This window comes from Colossoma macropomum, unplaced genomic scaffold (genome assembly GCF_904425465.1).
Source record: "Colossoma macropomum unplaced genomic scaffold, Colossoma_macropomum, whole genome shotgun sequence".
NCBI lineage: Eukaryota > Metazoa > Chordata > Actinopteri > Characiformes > Serrasalmidae > Colossoma > Colossoma macropomum.
Genome location: NW_023494809.1, coordinates 8813874 through 8829238, shown reverse-complemented (window position 1 = coordinate 8829238; position 15365 = coordinate 8813874). Strand labels below are relative to the sequence as shown.

The window sequence follows — 15365 nt, the reverse complement described above, 5'->3', positions numbered from 1 at the left end:
TCACTAGCTCACAGTTGGATCAGATCACCATGTTTCAGGTTAAAAATAATAAGCTTATGAATACAAATGACACTCATGGCAACCTAATGGGATGGATTTAAATGACTTGTACTGTTCTAGGAAACAACTCACTTAAATATAGAGACAGTAGTGCAGAGGAAATCCTGCAGTCCTTACTGACCTCTAGTGGCGAAGGGAATTATGACAGTGTCATCAGCATTAGAGGCTGGCTCAAAGCTGGGAACCAAGTCAGAGGGTTAATGTATCCTTTTTTAACGCTTTCACGTACAACTCAAGTTAGTATTATAAGGAAAATACCACAGAAGTTGTTCTGATTGGTCTGAAGTGATTAAATGTGGTAGAATTCCCTGGATTTTTGGAAATATGTAATTTTCATACTTTTATTCACAATCAAATTTGGATTTCTGATTACTTTGTTAAAATCCAATAGTCCCATGTGACCAAAAAACTAGATTAAGTGATAAAACTCACCTTTTAGCCATACGGTTTGTGCTCAGGCAAAGTTGAGAATACATATACACCAAAGGAAACTTAAAAAAATGTCAGATATGGATTTAATGAGTTATACTTACACATGGAATTTAAATGGGTTAGTCTGGTCACAATTACACTAATTAATACATTTAATCCTCTTTAGACCAACAGAGCTGCCTTAAGTGGTGCTTACAAACTGATTAATTATTGTATCCTGGTATTACATGAAGTATTTAATGAAGTAATGGATGTAATATTTCGCTTATAATTCTAACAGTGTTTCTATATATAATTCCAACAATTCTATTCACATATGAACTCTTCTGTCTTAGGCCTGCCTGAATGGTTCATGAATAAACAGTCAGTTTTAATAATGCCGTAAGCTAATCAAGTGCAGTTCCAGCTCATGGCAGGTATTTGTCTTTGGGTTGTAAAGAGAATGTCTCCATCTAGAGGCAGTAAGTGGAATGGCAGCATAGGGCCTATTTGACGTCACAGGTCTGATGACCACAATCTGGCACTGCAGTGTTTCCATTTATAGCACCTACCACTTTCTGTCCCAGTAAGACCCCAGTAACTGCGTATTCTCTTCTGGAAGATCTGACAACATAAAAGAAAAAGCAGCTTTTCGTCTAGAAATGGCCTTGGCTTTTTAAAACACATTGAAAAAATGAATGCATAGAATATAAATACAGATCCTTTCAGAGTGATAAATATATTACATTTTAAATCAAAACTACTTTATCTTTAAATTTTCTTACAGAATAGCTCTGTTGGTTTCATTATTTTATTATGGAAATTGTGTTTATATCTGAATCAAGTAAATTAAATGCACTGCTTTTCAGCCATGATGCCATTTCATGTGAGCTCCTTACCTGTATTAAACAATACAGCCGTGATATCAGTTTACATAAGAATTGCAACACATTTCATTCATTGTTAAATAATCTTCTTGTAAAAAAAATCAAAGAAACAGCACATTTTACTAGGTTTTTGTCATCTTTAATAGTAGTGCTGCATAGTACTTTATACAATATTGAACAGCAACAAAAAATAACAAATATATAGATTTACATGAAAGCATCCTCACTGTCAGTAAACCTCCCGTCCCTGACGCAAACTGCACTCCTCACTCATTTGCATTCTGTCCTGAAACACCGAGTAATGTCAGGATGCCACAAGAGGCAATGAGACGTCTCATAAAAGGATGTTATTGTTCATCTTATTTTGAAAGTGCATAATAATTGAATTTAAGCGCATATACATACATTAAAGTGATTTGTAACCATGACAGATAGCCTAAACAGCCCATTACGTGATACTGCACAGACAAAGGAATAGAGAAAGTAACTGATTTAAGTACACAAGAGGCACTAGTGGCATGGGTTAGTAAATGGCCCACCAAAGCTGAGTACACTTGAAGCAGTATATCGCAAATATTAATCGAGTTATTTGATCCAGGTATTGTTATCCAACATGAACAGGCAGAAAATAAACTTTAGACAAAAACAAAAAAAAAATAAAATAAAATAAAATAAAATAAAATGGCACAAGATACTATTTGACAGGAACAATAAGGACAGTTTCTTTATCCCTGTACAAAGAAAACAGCTATTATATAATAAAAAAGCACTTCAGTGTATGTTCAGAAAAAAATACTTATCTGCTTCAGCATTAAAGTGGAATTCCACCCATTTTTCAAAATTCTAATGTAATTCTGACATTCAAAGTGGTTTGGTGCAAAATGCGGCATGCTAGAAAAATTTACCTCACGTTTTTTTGTAGTGGTGGTGATTGGGACCAGAAATGGGGATGTCTACAGTGCAAATATAGGCATTTTATTTATTAACCAAAATAACCATGACTTTTTATATGGGATATTTTTGACGCATGTTTCCTTTGGGTACTATTTTGCCTTAAAGCACTCTGCGTGTACCACTCCAATCTGCATGCCTTCAAGGAATGCATTTTAGGCCAAAATCTCATCCTAAATAAAACCATTTATCAGGCATGAGGCAGGTTATTTGTAATCATGTCATGTCGTAACATTCGGTGATGAAACTCTGTAGACATCTGGCTCCTATCACCACCACTGTGAACAATTTTCAAGCCACTGTGAATGGCTTTCTTTACATTTTAATGATTGAATAATATAGAAATTTCAAAAATTCAGTTGGATTCCCATTTTAGGAGGTTAAACAACCACAGAAGTGCACAATGCTAAAACAAAGCAGCATTCTGACTGAACATATTGACCTATGTGATGGACTTTTCACAGAAAGCTGCTCTTCTTCACATTTTTCCTATTAAAAACTAAAGTTCTAGGATCTTTTGTGCTAAAACAAATGCACATGATTTTTCTGGATGAGCCATCATAGCACTTAGACAAGCAGGTAATAGAGCTCTCATAAATAGCATATTTGGTTATGATGTTGTTACAGGACCTCTGTTTAGGACAGTAAGGCTGGACTAAGTGCAAAGTAAAATTTGGCCAATAGGAATTAGTGATGCTTCTGTAGTGTGAGACTTATAATATGTATATATATTCGTTGATTTTAGTGTTTCCTTTCAAGCATTTGAAGGCAATGTTAGCAAATGCATGCCCTATAAACATGTATGTATATTTTCTCAAAACAATTAAACCTAAACAGAGACAAAAAAGTTCCCAATGGTGATTCACCATTGGCACCGCAGTTTAGTCCAAGACTAGGCTTAAATACATGTTCAGGAAAGTGGCTTGTAGTTTCAGTTCTGTGTGAATAACATCACTAATTTAATTTCAGTGGAGCAGTATTATGTTTTCAAATAGAAGATGTAGTGTTCCAACCTCACCAAAAAAAAAAAATCTGTAGTGTATACCGGGTACTTACTTAGTGTTACAAAACACCAAATACACCATGTACTAATACATTCCGTGCGTTTGGTGTATGAAAGACAGCATCGTATTAGGCTTGAAGTAGCCTCACAGAGTCAGGGTTTGGCCTGAAACTGTTCAGATTTTGTAGCAGAACCACCTGCAGTGCAAGAAAGGATGTTGAATAACTGGATTTCATAAGACCAATCCCAGACAGGCTGTTGGGTGTGAATGTGACGTAGTGATACCGTGCACCTGAAAGAAAGACTAGCCATTCTGAAATCTGCAAGTATGGACAGGGATCATTACGCCCTCTGCTTTTGTTTTGGTGCACTAATATGTGGTTTAAATTGCTACACAGTTTGAAAGAGCTAAATACAGTTTAATGTACAGAAATTAGTGTTTTTTTGTCCACTGGCATTTTAAGACCCCCTCAAAAATAACCATTACCAAAGCTATCAAGGGCAAAATGTCAAATTGGAATCCACCTGTAATGTTTAACATTACTAAACATTAGGGCTGGCCCGAATAATCTGAACAGTTGAGTATTTGTTTGTTACATGGGTCATGTTTGTTTCTCATTTGATTATTCGGAAACTTTATCTTTGTTAAGCCACAAAAAACTACAATCAATGTCATCAGCAAAAGTCTTTGGAAGATAGAACAGCTAATATATGGGAATATAAAAATGTAAAAAAAACAAAACAAAACAAAAAAAGTACATCCCAGGCTCTGCACTATACTGTATATAATTGGTGCCTATTGTATATGTTTTGAACTCCAGTAACAACCATACTTGATATTTTTGGTTAATGATGAAACATAATTATTATTCTGTTTGACTGGTTTTTAGAACGAATGTCCAGGTACTCATTTAGAAACACCAGCAAGTATTGAAATCCTGTAAAATGGTGTTCGGGCCAGCCCTACTAAATATTTAAACATTCTTTTTTCATAATGGGTATCCTAACAGATGTTCACCAGGGGACTGTTTTTAAGCTCTGGAGACTTCAGGTAGGTGGAGGGCGACGGAATCACAGTGTGTGCGTACATACAACCAAAAACAAAGGGCTATTTGTAACACAGACACGATACAAGACAGCAAATGAGAGAAATAAGGAATAGGATAGAAAGAGAGGAAGAAAACAGTTAGAGTGTAAAGATAAATCTAAACCAAAGGGGGCAGCAGTGAGACACTGCCTTTAGGGCAGTGGTCACCCATCCCCTTTGTAGAGATCTACGTTCCTGAATAGTTTAGTTGGAACCCAAGTCTACTTAACCTGATCGAATTAAACAGTCTTTTCAGAAGACTTTAAGGGAGTAGTTTGACCAGATATGCAAATTTGTCTAACAGCAAATGGAAGCCTTTAACCACCAAGTAAGTGTTATTAGCATTATGCAAATTGGTGCCTGTTTCTTTTTCATTTTTGTAAGCAATGTTTTTTGATTTCTTCAGTCAGCTGGATCAGGTCTGTTAGATTACGGTTGGTGGTTAGTGGATCTTCAAGAACAGCTAGACCTCCAGGAAGATGGATGGTGACCAATGCTCTAGGGGCAGCAGTCACCAAATCTCCTTTTGAAGATCTATTTTCATGCACATTTTTATTCCAACCTTCATCTAACATGCTGCCCAACTTACTTAACACTAACTGATCTGATCGTGCCAATCAAGAACTTCTGAAAAAGCTAATTAGCTGGAGCTGGTTATGGTTGAAACTAGGTAGATCTCCAGCATCAGGGTTGGTGACCATTGCTCTAGGGAAAACATAAGGAGTCCGGTGAGTAGAACAGGAGGAAGAATCACTTGCATCTTCTCAGCACCTCCTGCATCCTCTCCTGCACATTTTCCATCTTCTCAGCCCATTCCTCGCTCAAGCCTTCCTCATCATCCCCGATGATGGCAGCGTAACCCATGAGGGCGATCAGCCCGATGCAGAAGAGGTAGGTGAGGCGGGTGCACAGGCGCTCCATCACCCGCCGGTCGCCCTGGGAATGGGTCATGTAGACCTCCAAGATGGGCCTGCTGAAGAGCTTGGGCTTCCCCATGACACCGTCGTAGAGCGTGTGCAGGTTCTGATCGCCCATGTCGTTGGCGTAGCTCTCCTCAAAGTCGTCCTTTTTGCGTTGTTGGTACTCCGGCCGCGCCTCCACGATCTCCATGAATTTGCGGAACTGGTTGCGGATGTTCTCCTCCACGCGGCAGTACTGGCCGTCCAGCGTCTCTTTCTTGATCTGCAGTAGGGCGCTTCGGTTCTGCTGGGAGATCTCGTCCAGCGCCCGGTTCACACTGCTGAACTCGCGCTTCAGCGTCTGGATCTCTTCGTCGTCAACGTGGTGCAGGACTACGCGGATCAGCGAGCCTGCCACACCAAAGATGGGGTTCACCACGGCGGCCGCTGACGAGATTGTAGCCACACACTCCAGGACTTTCACCAGTCCTCTCTTCAGCTTGTCTCGGTCCTCTAAGATCTCAATGTCAGCCATGGCAAACAGACAGAGGCTCTTTTCAAAGAAATGAAGGCCTTAAATGGAAGAAAAGGATAATTTGAGTCATATTATAAAGTCAGCCATCTTATCTGAAAGCATGTAATGAGATATATGACTTAATTTTGGCAGAAACATCATATTGTATGCATTAAATCATATAGGAAAAGCACAAAGTAATACTGGTATACCTTAACACAATCCAGTCTGGCTTCTTTCATTTACAAATAAGAGAATAGCCACCTTGTATGAGGTCAAATCCATCACTATGAGGAGAGGTTAGCCACATTATACCATTCATAGCAATGTCATTTTGCTTGGAAGAATCCCATGGCAGTTTATCATAGACTTCGAAGTGGGAGTAGTTGATATGGTAATGTCTAATCCTCTGTGGTGCCTGCAGTGGTTGGTTCCCAACTGAATGCAAAGCATACCTATTTGCATATGCAGCTAGGGTGAGTAGCCCAGCGACTAGGAATAAGCTAAAAAGATACCTGAACGCATTCAGAGATTTCAGCCATACTGATAACAGCTGATGTTGTCTGAAATAATAATGTTTAAAATTATTTCAACACTGTATGTTGATCAGATAAGTGTAGCAAATCTCATTTCCAAACTAAAGCTAATAGCGAAAAAGGCTAAAATCAGAGTATGTACTGGAAACGGAAAATATTTATTTTTGTGCAAACAAGTCAAACAGTGTGGTACACAGTTGCAAAATCTCAATATTCAGCAAAAATGAGTAACAGCAATGTGAAATAAAATACACAAATATGTCAAAGCAAAGCTTCAAACTTTACTATACATTCAGCCACACTTTAAGATTCAGCATTTCAGCCTACTTGATTTTTTGCACACATAATCTTGTTTAAAGTAAATAAAAAAAAAGTAAAGAATGTGTAAGTGCTATACAAAAAGGACACAAACTGTATAGGAAAGACCACAGAAAGAAAACAGAAGGTTCCTCATTACCCATATAAGTTACTTTGGCTTCTTTGATTGCTTGTTCCATTCTTTGATTGCTTGTTTCACTACAAACCTGCAGAAAATGAGATGATTATATTTCAGTAATGGTTCAGTGCATTTGATATCAGTCCTCCTCCTGACACTGGTCCAGGATCTCTTGCATCTTGGTCTGAATGTCAATGACCCTTTGGGCCCATTTCTCCCTGACCTCATCCTCGTCATCCTCAGTGACTGAGGTGTAGGCCATCAACGCTATGAGGCCGATATGGAAGAGATGAGCCAGGTGAGAGCACCTGGCCTCCATCACCTTCCTGTTCTTGTCGCAGTTCTCCAAGTAAACATTCAGCAGGGGCCTCCCAAACACTGTGCCAGTTCCCATAACGCCACGATAGTAGACATCCAAGCTTAAGTCGCTCTTGTCCCTTTCGTAGATCTTCTCAAAGTCTTGCATGTAACGCCTTACGTTTTCAGGATCCACCTTGACCCTCTCCACCATAGTGTTGAAGGCGCCATACTGGTGCTTGATGTATTCCTCGTACTTGCCAAAGGTCTCGTTTACCTCGTCTATGCGGATCTGTCGCAGGGTCTGCTTGTTCTTCTCCGAGATGCTCTCCAGCTTGTCATGGATCTGACGGAAGTCCTTGTCCACTTCATGAACTTCTTCTTCCACCAGACCCTTCCTCACAACCCCGACCAGGGAGGTGACTATGCCGAAAAGGGGGTCTATGGAGGAGGCGAAGGAGGAGATTTTCTCCACATAGCCCAGCACCTTGACTGCAGTCTGTTTGATTTGCTCCTTGTCCGCCATGAATGCAGAGGGTCAGCGGCCTTTCATTCAGGTAGTCTTTGGTCCCCTGCGATTCTGAAAGAAGGAAAAGTAGATGGTTAATAAAAACATATATGAACAGAGCCATCACTGTGATAAGGCAGATATGGGCAGTATGACAATATTTATTTTTATTGTGATAAATTACTTACACAATATACTTTTCTGAGCATATGTTGGATATAACCAACCAACTGCATGTTTCAATACAAACACTGAATAGAAATTGCATTTATAGTTTTTGGTAAAGGTTTTTTTTAAATGTCTTTTTTGTCTGTTGCAACTCAGAAATCAGAAAAACGAAATGATATTTTTTCTTTATCCCCAACCACTAAAGTAAGAAAATTCATTATCCATGTTCTCCAGAGCCACTATGTTTTAGTTTGATCTCGGTTCCTCTTCTTTTTTGCTGTCTTAGGGTTTTCCATTAGCAAACACTTAAACATCACTTTAGAAGAAAAGCAGTCCAGTATAACCTGGCCTACCCCACACCCCCCATGGGTGCAGTAGGTTGCTGTCCAGTTCTGAATTAGCGGAGACGAGAAATATGGTATGTCCCTTTGAAAGAGGTTTATCTCCTCCTAATATCGTTACGGCCACACTTTCCCCGGAATAGATTACATCTTGTATCGGACTCAAGTTGAGGTAGTAATGCAATTCACCCATTAACAATCTTAGCTTAACCTGTTTCACCACTACAAGTTCTCTTCAAATGCTGGATTTAAGTAATGCTTTGAATTGTGAGAGGAAGCTTGTACCATTTCCTGAAGTGTTGAGGAACAGAAAAAAGGCAGGAACTTATTTCCCATTCCCACAGTGGCTGTTGTTACAGTTGCCAGTAAGGATCAATTTTCAAGCAAACATGTATCAAAAGACATGAAACTGCCTGTTATTCCCAGACTAAACCAATTTAACTAAAGTCTACTCTCTCTGTTTTGTACCCAGTGTGTTTACATTAGTCAAAAATCTGGTACTGCATTTATTTAGAAGCAGAAAACGTGTACAGACAAAAAAGACTCAACGTATTTCTTCACATAAGTCAGCCGATACATTGTACAGTGTAGGGAGTGGGGCAAGCAATGAAGCACTGCCTGCTGTCAGGCTAAACTGGTTAGCTTAAAAGGAAAAACAAACCAAATGCAGCCTAACTAACGACATTAAACAGCAAGATTACCACAAAATGACTTCACATGAGGCATGCTGATTGAAACTGTATAAAAAAGGGGGCTAATCTATGGATCTTACCTGCTTTACGTCTGTAGCTGTTCCCTTCCTAATGGTGCTGCTCCTGTTTTTGTACAGGCAGCCACCATTTCAGTCTCCGGCTAGAGAGAAAGCTGTGCCATATAAGGGCAGGGTGTGGGAGTGACTCATGTCTGAGCAATGCTGATTGGGTTAGGGAGGGAAAAAAATGCAGCTGTTCCGCAATCCCTCTCACTGCACAGAAAATGGCTGCAACGCGCTTTGCCTCAATTGGCCATAAATCAGCAACTGCAGAGTATGTACTTACTTAATTAGCACAAATATTACATTTAGGCACAACAAGAAACAAGCAGTCCAAAGAAGAGCATTGCTGTCTGAAGTGTTTACATTGAAGTTAAGTGAAACTATGATTTCCAGATTAAATGATATGTAAAGAATGTAAAGACATGTATAAGATCCACTGGGAAACAAAGCATTAGCAATCTGAAATGCGTTTTTAAAGCTTTCGCAAGTGTTATGCAGCTGTCATACAACTGTTTTCAGCTGCTTCCTAAACAGCTGTGAGGGACATCACATTCTTTGACCGTCTGGTCTGTTCTGACAGTCAAGTTTTGCTACATAGTCTAGACAAAATATGTCTGAGCTTGATAATCAAGTTTTGCTTCATTCATGTGTCGAGACGATCAATTATTATACCGCTTTTTGAATCTTAATCACAATGAAACCACTGAGCATCCCTTGCTCTTTTTCAAGGTTGCTATGTTTGGGTGAGTGTTAAGAGGTGACAAAAGGGACCACGTTGCAGCAAAGAGCTTGTGGTTAAATACTTTCCGCAAAGGCGCCACAGCAGAGGTCAGAAGAAAGGCAGCGATACCGCCAGTAAGAGTCGACTAACAAAACTTACAAATAAAGATGCAGCAATACAAAAAGAACACTTGATTCCCTAAAGAACCTTCTGACTGCTGGTTCTTTAAAATAATCATTTTTGTAAATGTGAATGTGAAGAACCTTTTTATAGTTTAGAACCTACACATAATGTAAAGGTTCTGTACTAATGTACGGTTTTCTGTAGAGCCATACATTTAAGTTAAGAATCATTAGTGTGTTTTAAATTAGAAAAATCTAATTTACTCAATTTTCCACTTTCCCCAGATTTAGTTGGAGTTTGGAATCCAACTTTTGCTTCTTTAGTTTAGAATTGGAGCAGCGAGGCTAACATTGCTAATAAACACTAGAACTCAGCAGTCACCTAAATAGCTCTAACCATTTTTTAAAAAAAATATCATTCAGCTATGAAATTCTGGATATCTAGTTTTCAAAATATAGTTTGGATGGAATATCTTACAGCTAAGCTTAACAAGGCAAAACAGTCAACAATAAGAAACTGGGAGAATTTATATGACTCTATTCAAGAACTTTAGGTTTCAATTAATTTATGTGATGTTGTTTAGTTGTGTAGTTGTTTATATAATGTCTTTGCTTTATTTTTGACGTGTGTATTGATGTGTATAAATGTATGACAGTGTCCTGTCTTCCCCTCCCCTAACCTCTCCCCACCCTTGTGGAAAAACATGATGAAAAATGCAATTAATAGTTGATCACAAAAAAAAGAAAAAAAATTTCACCACAGCTTATTTTAACCTATATTTTTTTGTGAACTATGAAAATGAACAAAACTGCGGGCAGCGACTTTAGACAACAGGGTCTGTATTTGCAGACCACCTCAGGAGAAGGAATGCTGATCTGGAATCAGTATTTGTGACAATGGCTGTCATAAATATTCAGGAATCTGATCCAAGATCAGTGCTGCCATTTGAATAGCAGCCCTGGCGTTGCCTGAAATGGCTTCCTATAGCCGTGTGGTTTTCTTCATTTTATAGCCCATACTAAGTCTTACTGTGCTCTAACCAACACTAGCAAGTCTGCAGATGTTTTTGAGGATGTATTTTTTACAGAAACGATTTGGGCTGTTTGGGTGACTATTGAGTTCTAGTGTTTGTTAGCAACATTAGACTTGCAGCTCCAGCTGTAAACTAAAGAAGCAGAATTTGGACTCTTGGCTGTCTTGGCTGATCGACTACATCGTAAATGGGAAATTGAGTAAATTTGTTTTTCTTTGCCGAACTGTTTCCATAAGAGTGTACAGGGGGTTGAGAATTAAATTCATAAAGCCTCATCAGAATATATTTGGAATTGCTACAAGAGTTAATGACTGACATTTATCATCATAAATGATGCTTTTTAGAAGTCATTTCTTGGCCTGACTTTCGTGAAATTCTTAAACAAAACAAAAAAAACACTCAATGAACAAAAAGCCAGACTGTGATTGCAATAAGGCATATGCACCACCTACTCACTACACATTCACATAAAAACTATTGGTTTTTTTTGAACCAGTAATCTTCAAACTAGTGGCACAGATGTTTTTACATGCTGTTGCATGGGAACAGTTTCAGTTTCTGTTAAACGTAAGTGGATGTCACCACCACCAGTTGCATGGGTTCAAACAGGGTTAGCGCAAAGTTGAGTCTTACGTTGCAGTCCTCTCTGGGGCGTGTACACAGGACACCTTCCTCCAAGCGCTTCCCTGGAAATCTTACTTCTGAGGTCACAAGAATTCCTGCGAAAAATAAGAGATTGTAAGGAATCACTTTAAGGCCTTTAATTAACATAAACATGCTTCACAGAACTGCACAACATTTGACCATATAAGAAGAACAACGCGCAGTGTAGTTTCTTATCAGTTCTCCCGTGGAGACCAGAGCATAGGGTGGATAAGCTCAACTAGTTGGTAAAAGCAACAGCACAGAACTCAAACTTATTTCTGGCAGATTTTGGGTCAATGTTTCACTTTGTTTCTCCAAAATGAAAGCATAATTAAAACCAATACATGTCTCAATAATGCAGTTCAGTTCCTGTTCCTCTCAATGCAAGAGGAACAAGGAGGTTAGGAGTTCATGAGACTTCAGAGTTAATGGATAAAAGCCTTCAAACCACCATGCTGAGTGTGGTCTGACACTACATTAAGACAAAAAGGAGAAGATCAGAGTTGTCCTCCATTATGTACCATGAACTAGCATAAAAGACGGAGAGACGACAGAAGTTGTGTAATCCCACCCAACTGCCTTTTTAGCTTTCCTTTGTGAGACTTGTGAAAAGATGCAGGTTGAGCAGAATTAAGGCTTCATTTGGGCCTCAGAGACCTCTTGTTCAAGTTGATGATCAGGGAAATCTTGCTTTAAAATATATTGAAATAATGCAACCTTACAGAATGCCACTTTCGGGCCAAAAGCATTTCAGTTTAGCAGTCTAGATCTTGAAATTTATTGAGGCAAGGTATTGGGGATATGTCCTGCGGCATTGTTCTGAATTAAGGAACAACAGGCTGTAATTGCTTCAAACACTAAAGCTTTGATCTCAATGAGGTTTAACTGCAGTACGTCCCACATGAAGTACCTACAAGAAGTCGTCTTCAAGAAAACAGATGGTAAATTTGATACACAGCTTTGATCAGGGCCAATATTGAACTGTGCTTAAAGAATGCAGGAACAGTTCTCATTAAAATTTAACCAGGCATCACATTACTGATCTCCAGCAGTGAAGATAACAACTGTTACTAGGAAAAAACAAACCCTAAGCCCTTATGAAGGGGTTTATGGACTATAGGCGGATGCTATATGAGAATGGAATTAATGATACGTCAGGCAACGAGATGTTTGGGATGGGCGTGTTCAGAGTTTTTACAAAGAATTATAAAAAGACTGACAGATCAGGAAGTTCTACATAGCTACATTAAAAATACTAGAGAAATTTAATTCAAGCATGGAGGAAAACCCTGAAATATCGTCCATGCTTGTCAAACATGCACTGTAGAGATAACAGTGTTGGCTATATATATGTCATACTTTCTAGAGGTCTTATCAACCCACTATCCAAACCAAGGCTCAGGAAGTGAAGCAGAAAAATCACAGATGCCAAACTGAGCGCACAGGACTTGCACTTGACTCCAACTCAGACACATGTAGTTCACACATACTTACATACCACTGGGGTAGGCCTTTGACCCACAGTGCGCCTCTGCCTGCAGTGAGATTTCTACAGTAAAGCTCCCCTCAGGGCTGCTCCAAACAGGCCTGTGGCTTTTCTATGGGTTTATGTAGCCAAGAGCTGTACTTTGCAATAACATACATGTTGGCAGCTTTCAAAATTACCACGCCTGTTCCCTAAACTCACCAGAGGGGGCAGTGATTTACATTTTTTACATTTATGTCCAAAATCTGTCACACTGAATGCTGAGACAACCTGACTGGGAGGCCACCAAAGGAGTTCAATTTTAACCCTTTACATCCCAGACACTTTTAGGCACTGAGCCTCAAAGGCGTACACAACAGCCTTTAGGGATGTGATTCCTTTAAAAGCATTATAAGCACTCTGTTTAAGTGTGAATAATAAAATACTAAGCTACAAAATGGGATATTTTAAAAAGAAGGTTTTTCAGGTTTTTCATGTTTTCCTTCATTTACTTCTTACAGCTGCATTTTCAATGTCTGGTTAGGCTTTTCATTACATCAGATCTGCTTTAGACTATATATATGAGAGATCATTTTGATGCTCCATTTGAAGTGAATTCATCAGGATGTGAAATGTGGTATTCATGGTGGAATTGGAGGCTAAACTGAACTTTTGTAAACAGAAAATGTGCTCAATTAAATCAGAGGCCTCTTTGCAATTGTACATCCAGTTTCCAGAGATGGGCTCCTTTTTAAAACAATTAGGACTGTAGGCAATGAAAGGGTTAATAGGTGAAATTTTATTGATGAACAATAAATAAATGTAGAAAATGAAAGTAATATTTCTAAATGATGGTAATTCAATCAATTAAGCAAACAAAGAGTACTTAGCCTAAATTTGTATGTAATAATAAGTATCGTGAACCTATTTTAACCCTTTAGGTGGGTTAACGGACTAACGCACCCACGTCCCCTTCATCGACAAGGCATTGTTAGGAATGAATAATACTTGAGTATAATCCTGTCAGCTCATATGAGCCACCAGCAGTCTAAAACAGTAGTCCTGGTGATAAGAGACACTGTAAACTAGTCTTTGTTTACACACAATCAAACGGTTAAACGGTTAAACTGCTTCCAGCTCTGCCTACTCCGACTATCCACACACACGATCCCTCCACAACAAGTGAACCACGAGGGCTGAGGCTTCTACTCTAAAAAAAGAGCCAGATTAGGCCACAGTACAGCCTCCCACTGGCTAATGAGCTTTACAAATGTACAAAAATCAAAAATTTGTCAATCAAATATATGTTTTTAACATGTTTACATGTCAGAAAGGTTCAGTACGGTGGTAAACACAGCAGAATGGGGTTTGAGTCAGGAAGTGAGCAACTTCAACTGCACTCACTCTACGTGAGGAGCGGCCATCTTTAAAACTCTCTGTCAATACACATAGGGGGAGTTAATCTGTCCAATTTGACTAACAAAATGCACACAAAAACATACTAGAGGGGCTCATTTGCATAGATGTATTTACTTTGAATGGCTCTCCTTCCTCATTTTCCACTTTTGTAACAGTTTCCTGTCTTTCTTCTACAGATCTTAGCCTGCTTGCTAATCTTGGCACTCCCCTTGGACTGCAGCCCTGGGACCAAGACACAACAACAGAAAAACTACTTCTTACAGCCATAAGACAACAATGCACACCTTTTCCTGTGTTTATCTAACAATGTGAGTATCTCAGAGGGTCCACAACCCCTCTAAAGCAGATCACAGTCAAGCCTGCCTGGCCAGCTTAGCTCTAGCTCCCCCTAGCAGCCTCTCCATGTTTCCTTACTCATGCTCAGCTCAATATCCTTTTTTCAACCCAGTATAAACCCAATATACCACCTCTAAACATGCATCCACTGGCATGGATGTAACCCACAGTGTCTCACAATGCACCCCATCCATCCATTGGCAGCCTAGCCATTGGACATCATAGCCTTTCTTACCTCTTCAGAGAGCTACCTCCCTCTCCAAATTCCCAATCTCGACTGTACTTCTTCTTCCCAGCAATCCCTGCAACAAGGCCACTTCCATGTTAGCTCTCAAAACAGGGGTGTTCATAATGGACCATACCATTTTGGAGCCATATAGAAGGCCCTGGTGGCTCAAAAAGGGCCCATTAGGCACCACACTATGCACAAGCCTCCACTTGCTCCTGTCAAATGGTATGCATGCAACCCTCTATTGAGCAGCCCCTTCCTCAAGCTACCCTCGTCCTCCCCCAATGACATTCAAATATTCCAGCCTCCCAACAGTCAAATAGCCTATACAGCAAGGCAACTGTCACTCTGGAGACAGCTGGAGGCGCACAGAGTCTCCAAAGAGCCTTTGAGAGCTTGCCAGACAGTGCCACTTGCTCCAAAAGGTCAGAATTTATACTATAAGGCAATTTGGAGTCAAAATTGAGATTATTCTGTAGGAATAAACCAAAAAAAACGGAAAAAAAGGCACTGAAAATATGAGGCATCCACTGGGAGTGCTG

At 39.4% G+C, this 15365-nt stretch overlaps 1 protein-coding gene across 3 annotated transcripts; it reads right to left on the bottom strand.

Annotated features, from left to right (window-relative positions):
• Nucleotides 1-1481: 1481 nt before the first annotated feature.
• rpz (rapunzel) lies at nucleotides 1482-14919 on the bottom strand. Of its 3 annotated transcripts, none has more exons than XM_036558066.1 (3): nucleotides 14830-14919; nucleotides 11363-11448; nucleotides 1482-5871 (listed from the first exon to the last, which is right to left on the bottom strand). In XM_036558066.1, exon 3 carries the CDS (start codon nucleotides 5831-5833, stop codon nucleotides 5150-5152), a length of 684 nt encoding a protein of 227 aa, XP_036413959.1. In that variant the 5' UTR covers nucleotides 5834-5871; nucleotides 11363-11448; nucleotides 14830-14919; the 3' UTR covers nucleotides 1482-5149. The 3 variants fall into 3 exon arrangements, with proteins under 3 accessions (XP_036413959.1, XP_036413960.1, XP_036413961.1); XM_036558067.1 differs by lacking the exon at nucleotides 1482-5871 and adding an exon at nucleotides 6488-7661; XM_036558068.1 differs by lacking the exons at nucleotides 1482-5871; nucleotides 11363-11448; nucleotides 14830-14919 and adding exons at nucleotides 6488-7661; nucleotides 8871-9110.
• Between the last annotated feature and the right edge of the window lie 446 nt (nucleotides 14920-15365).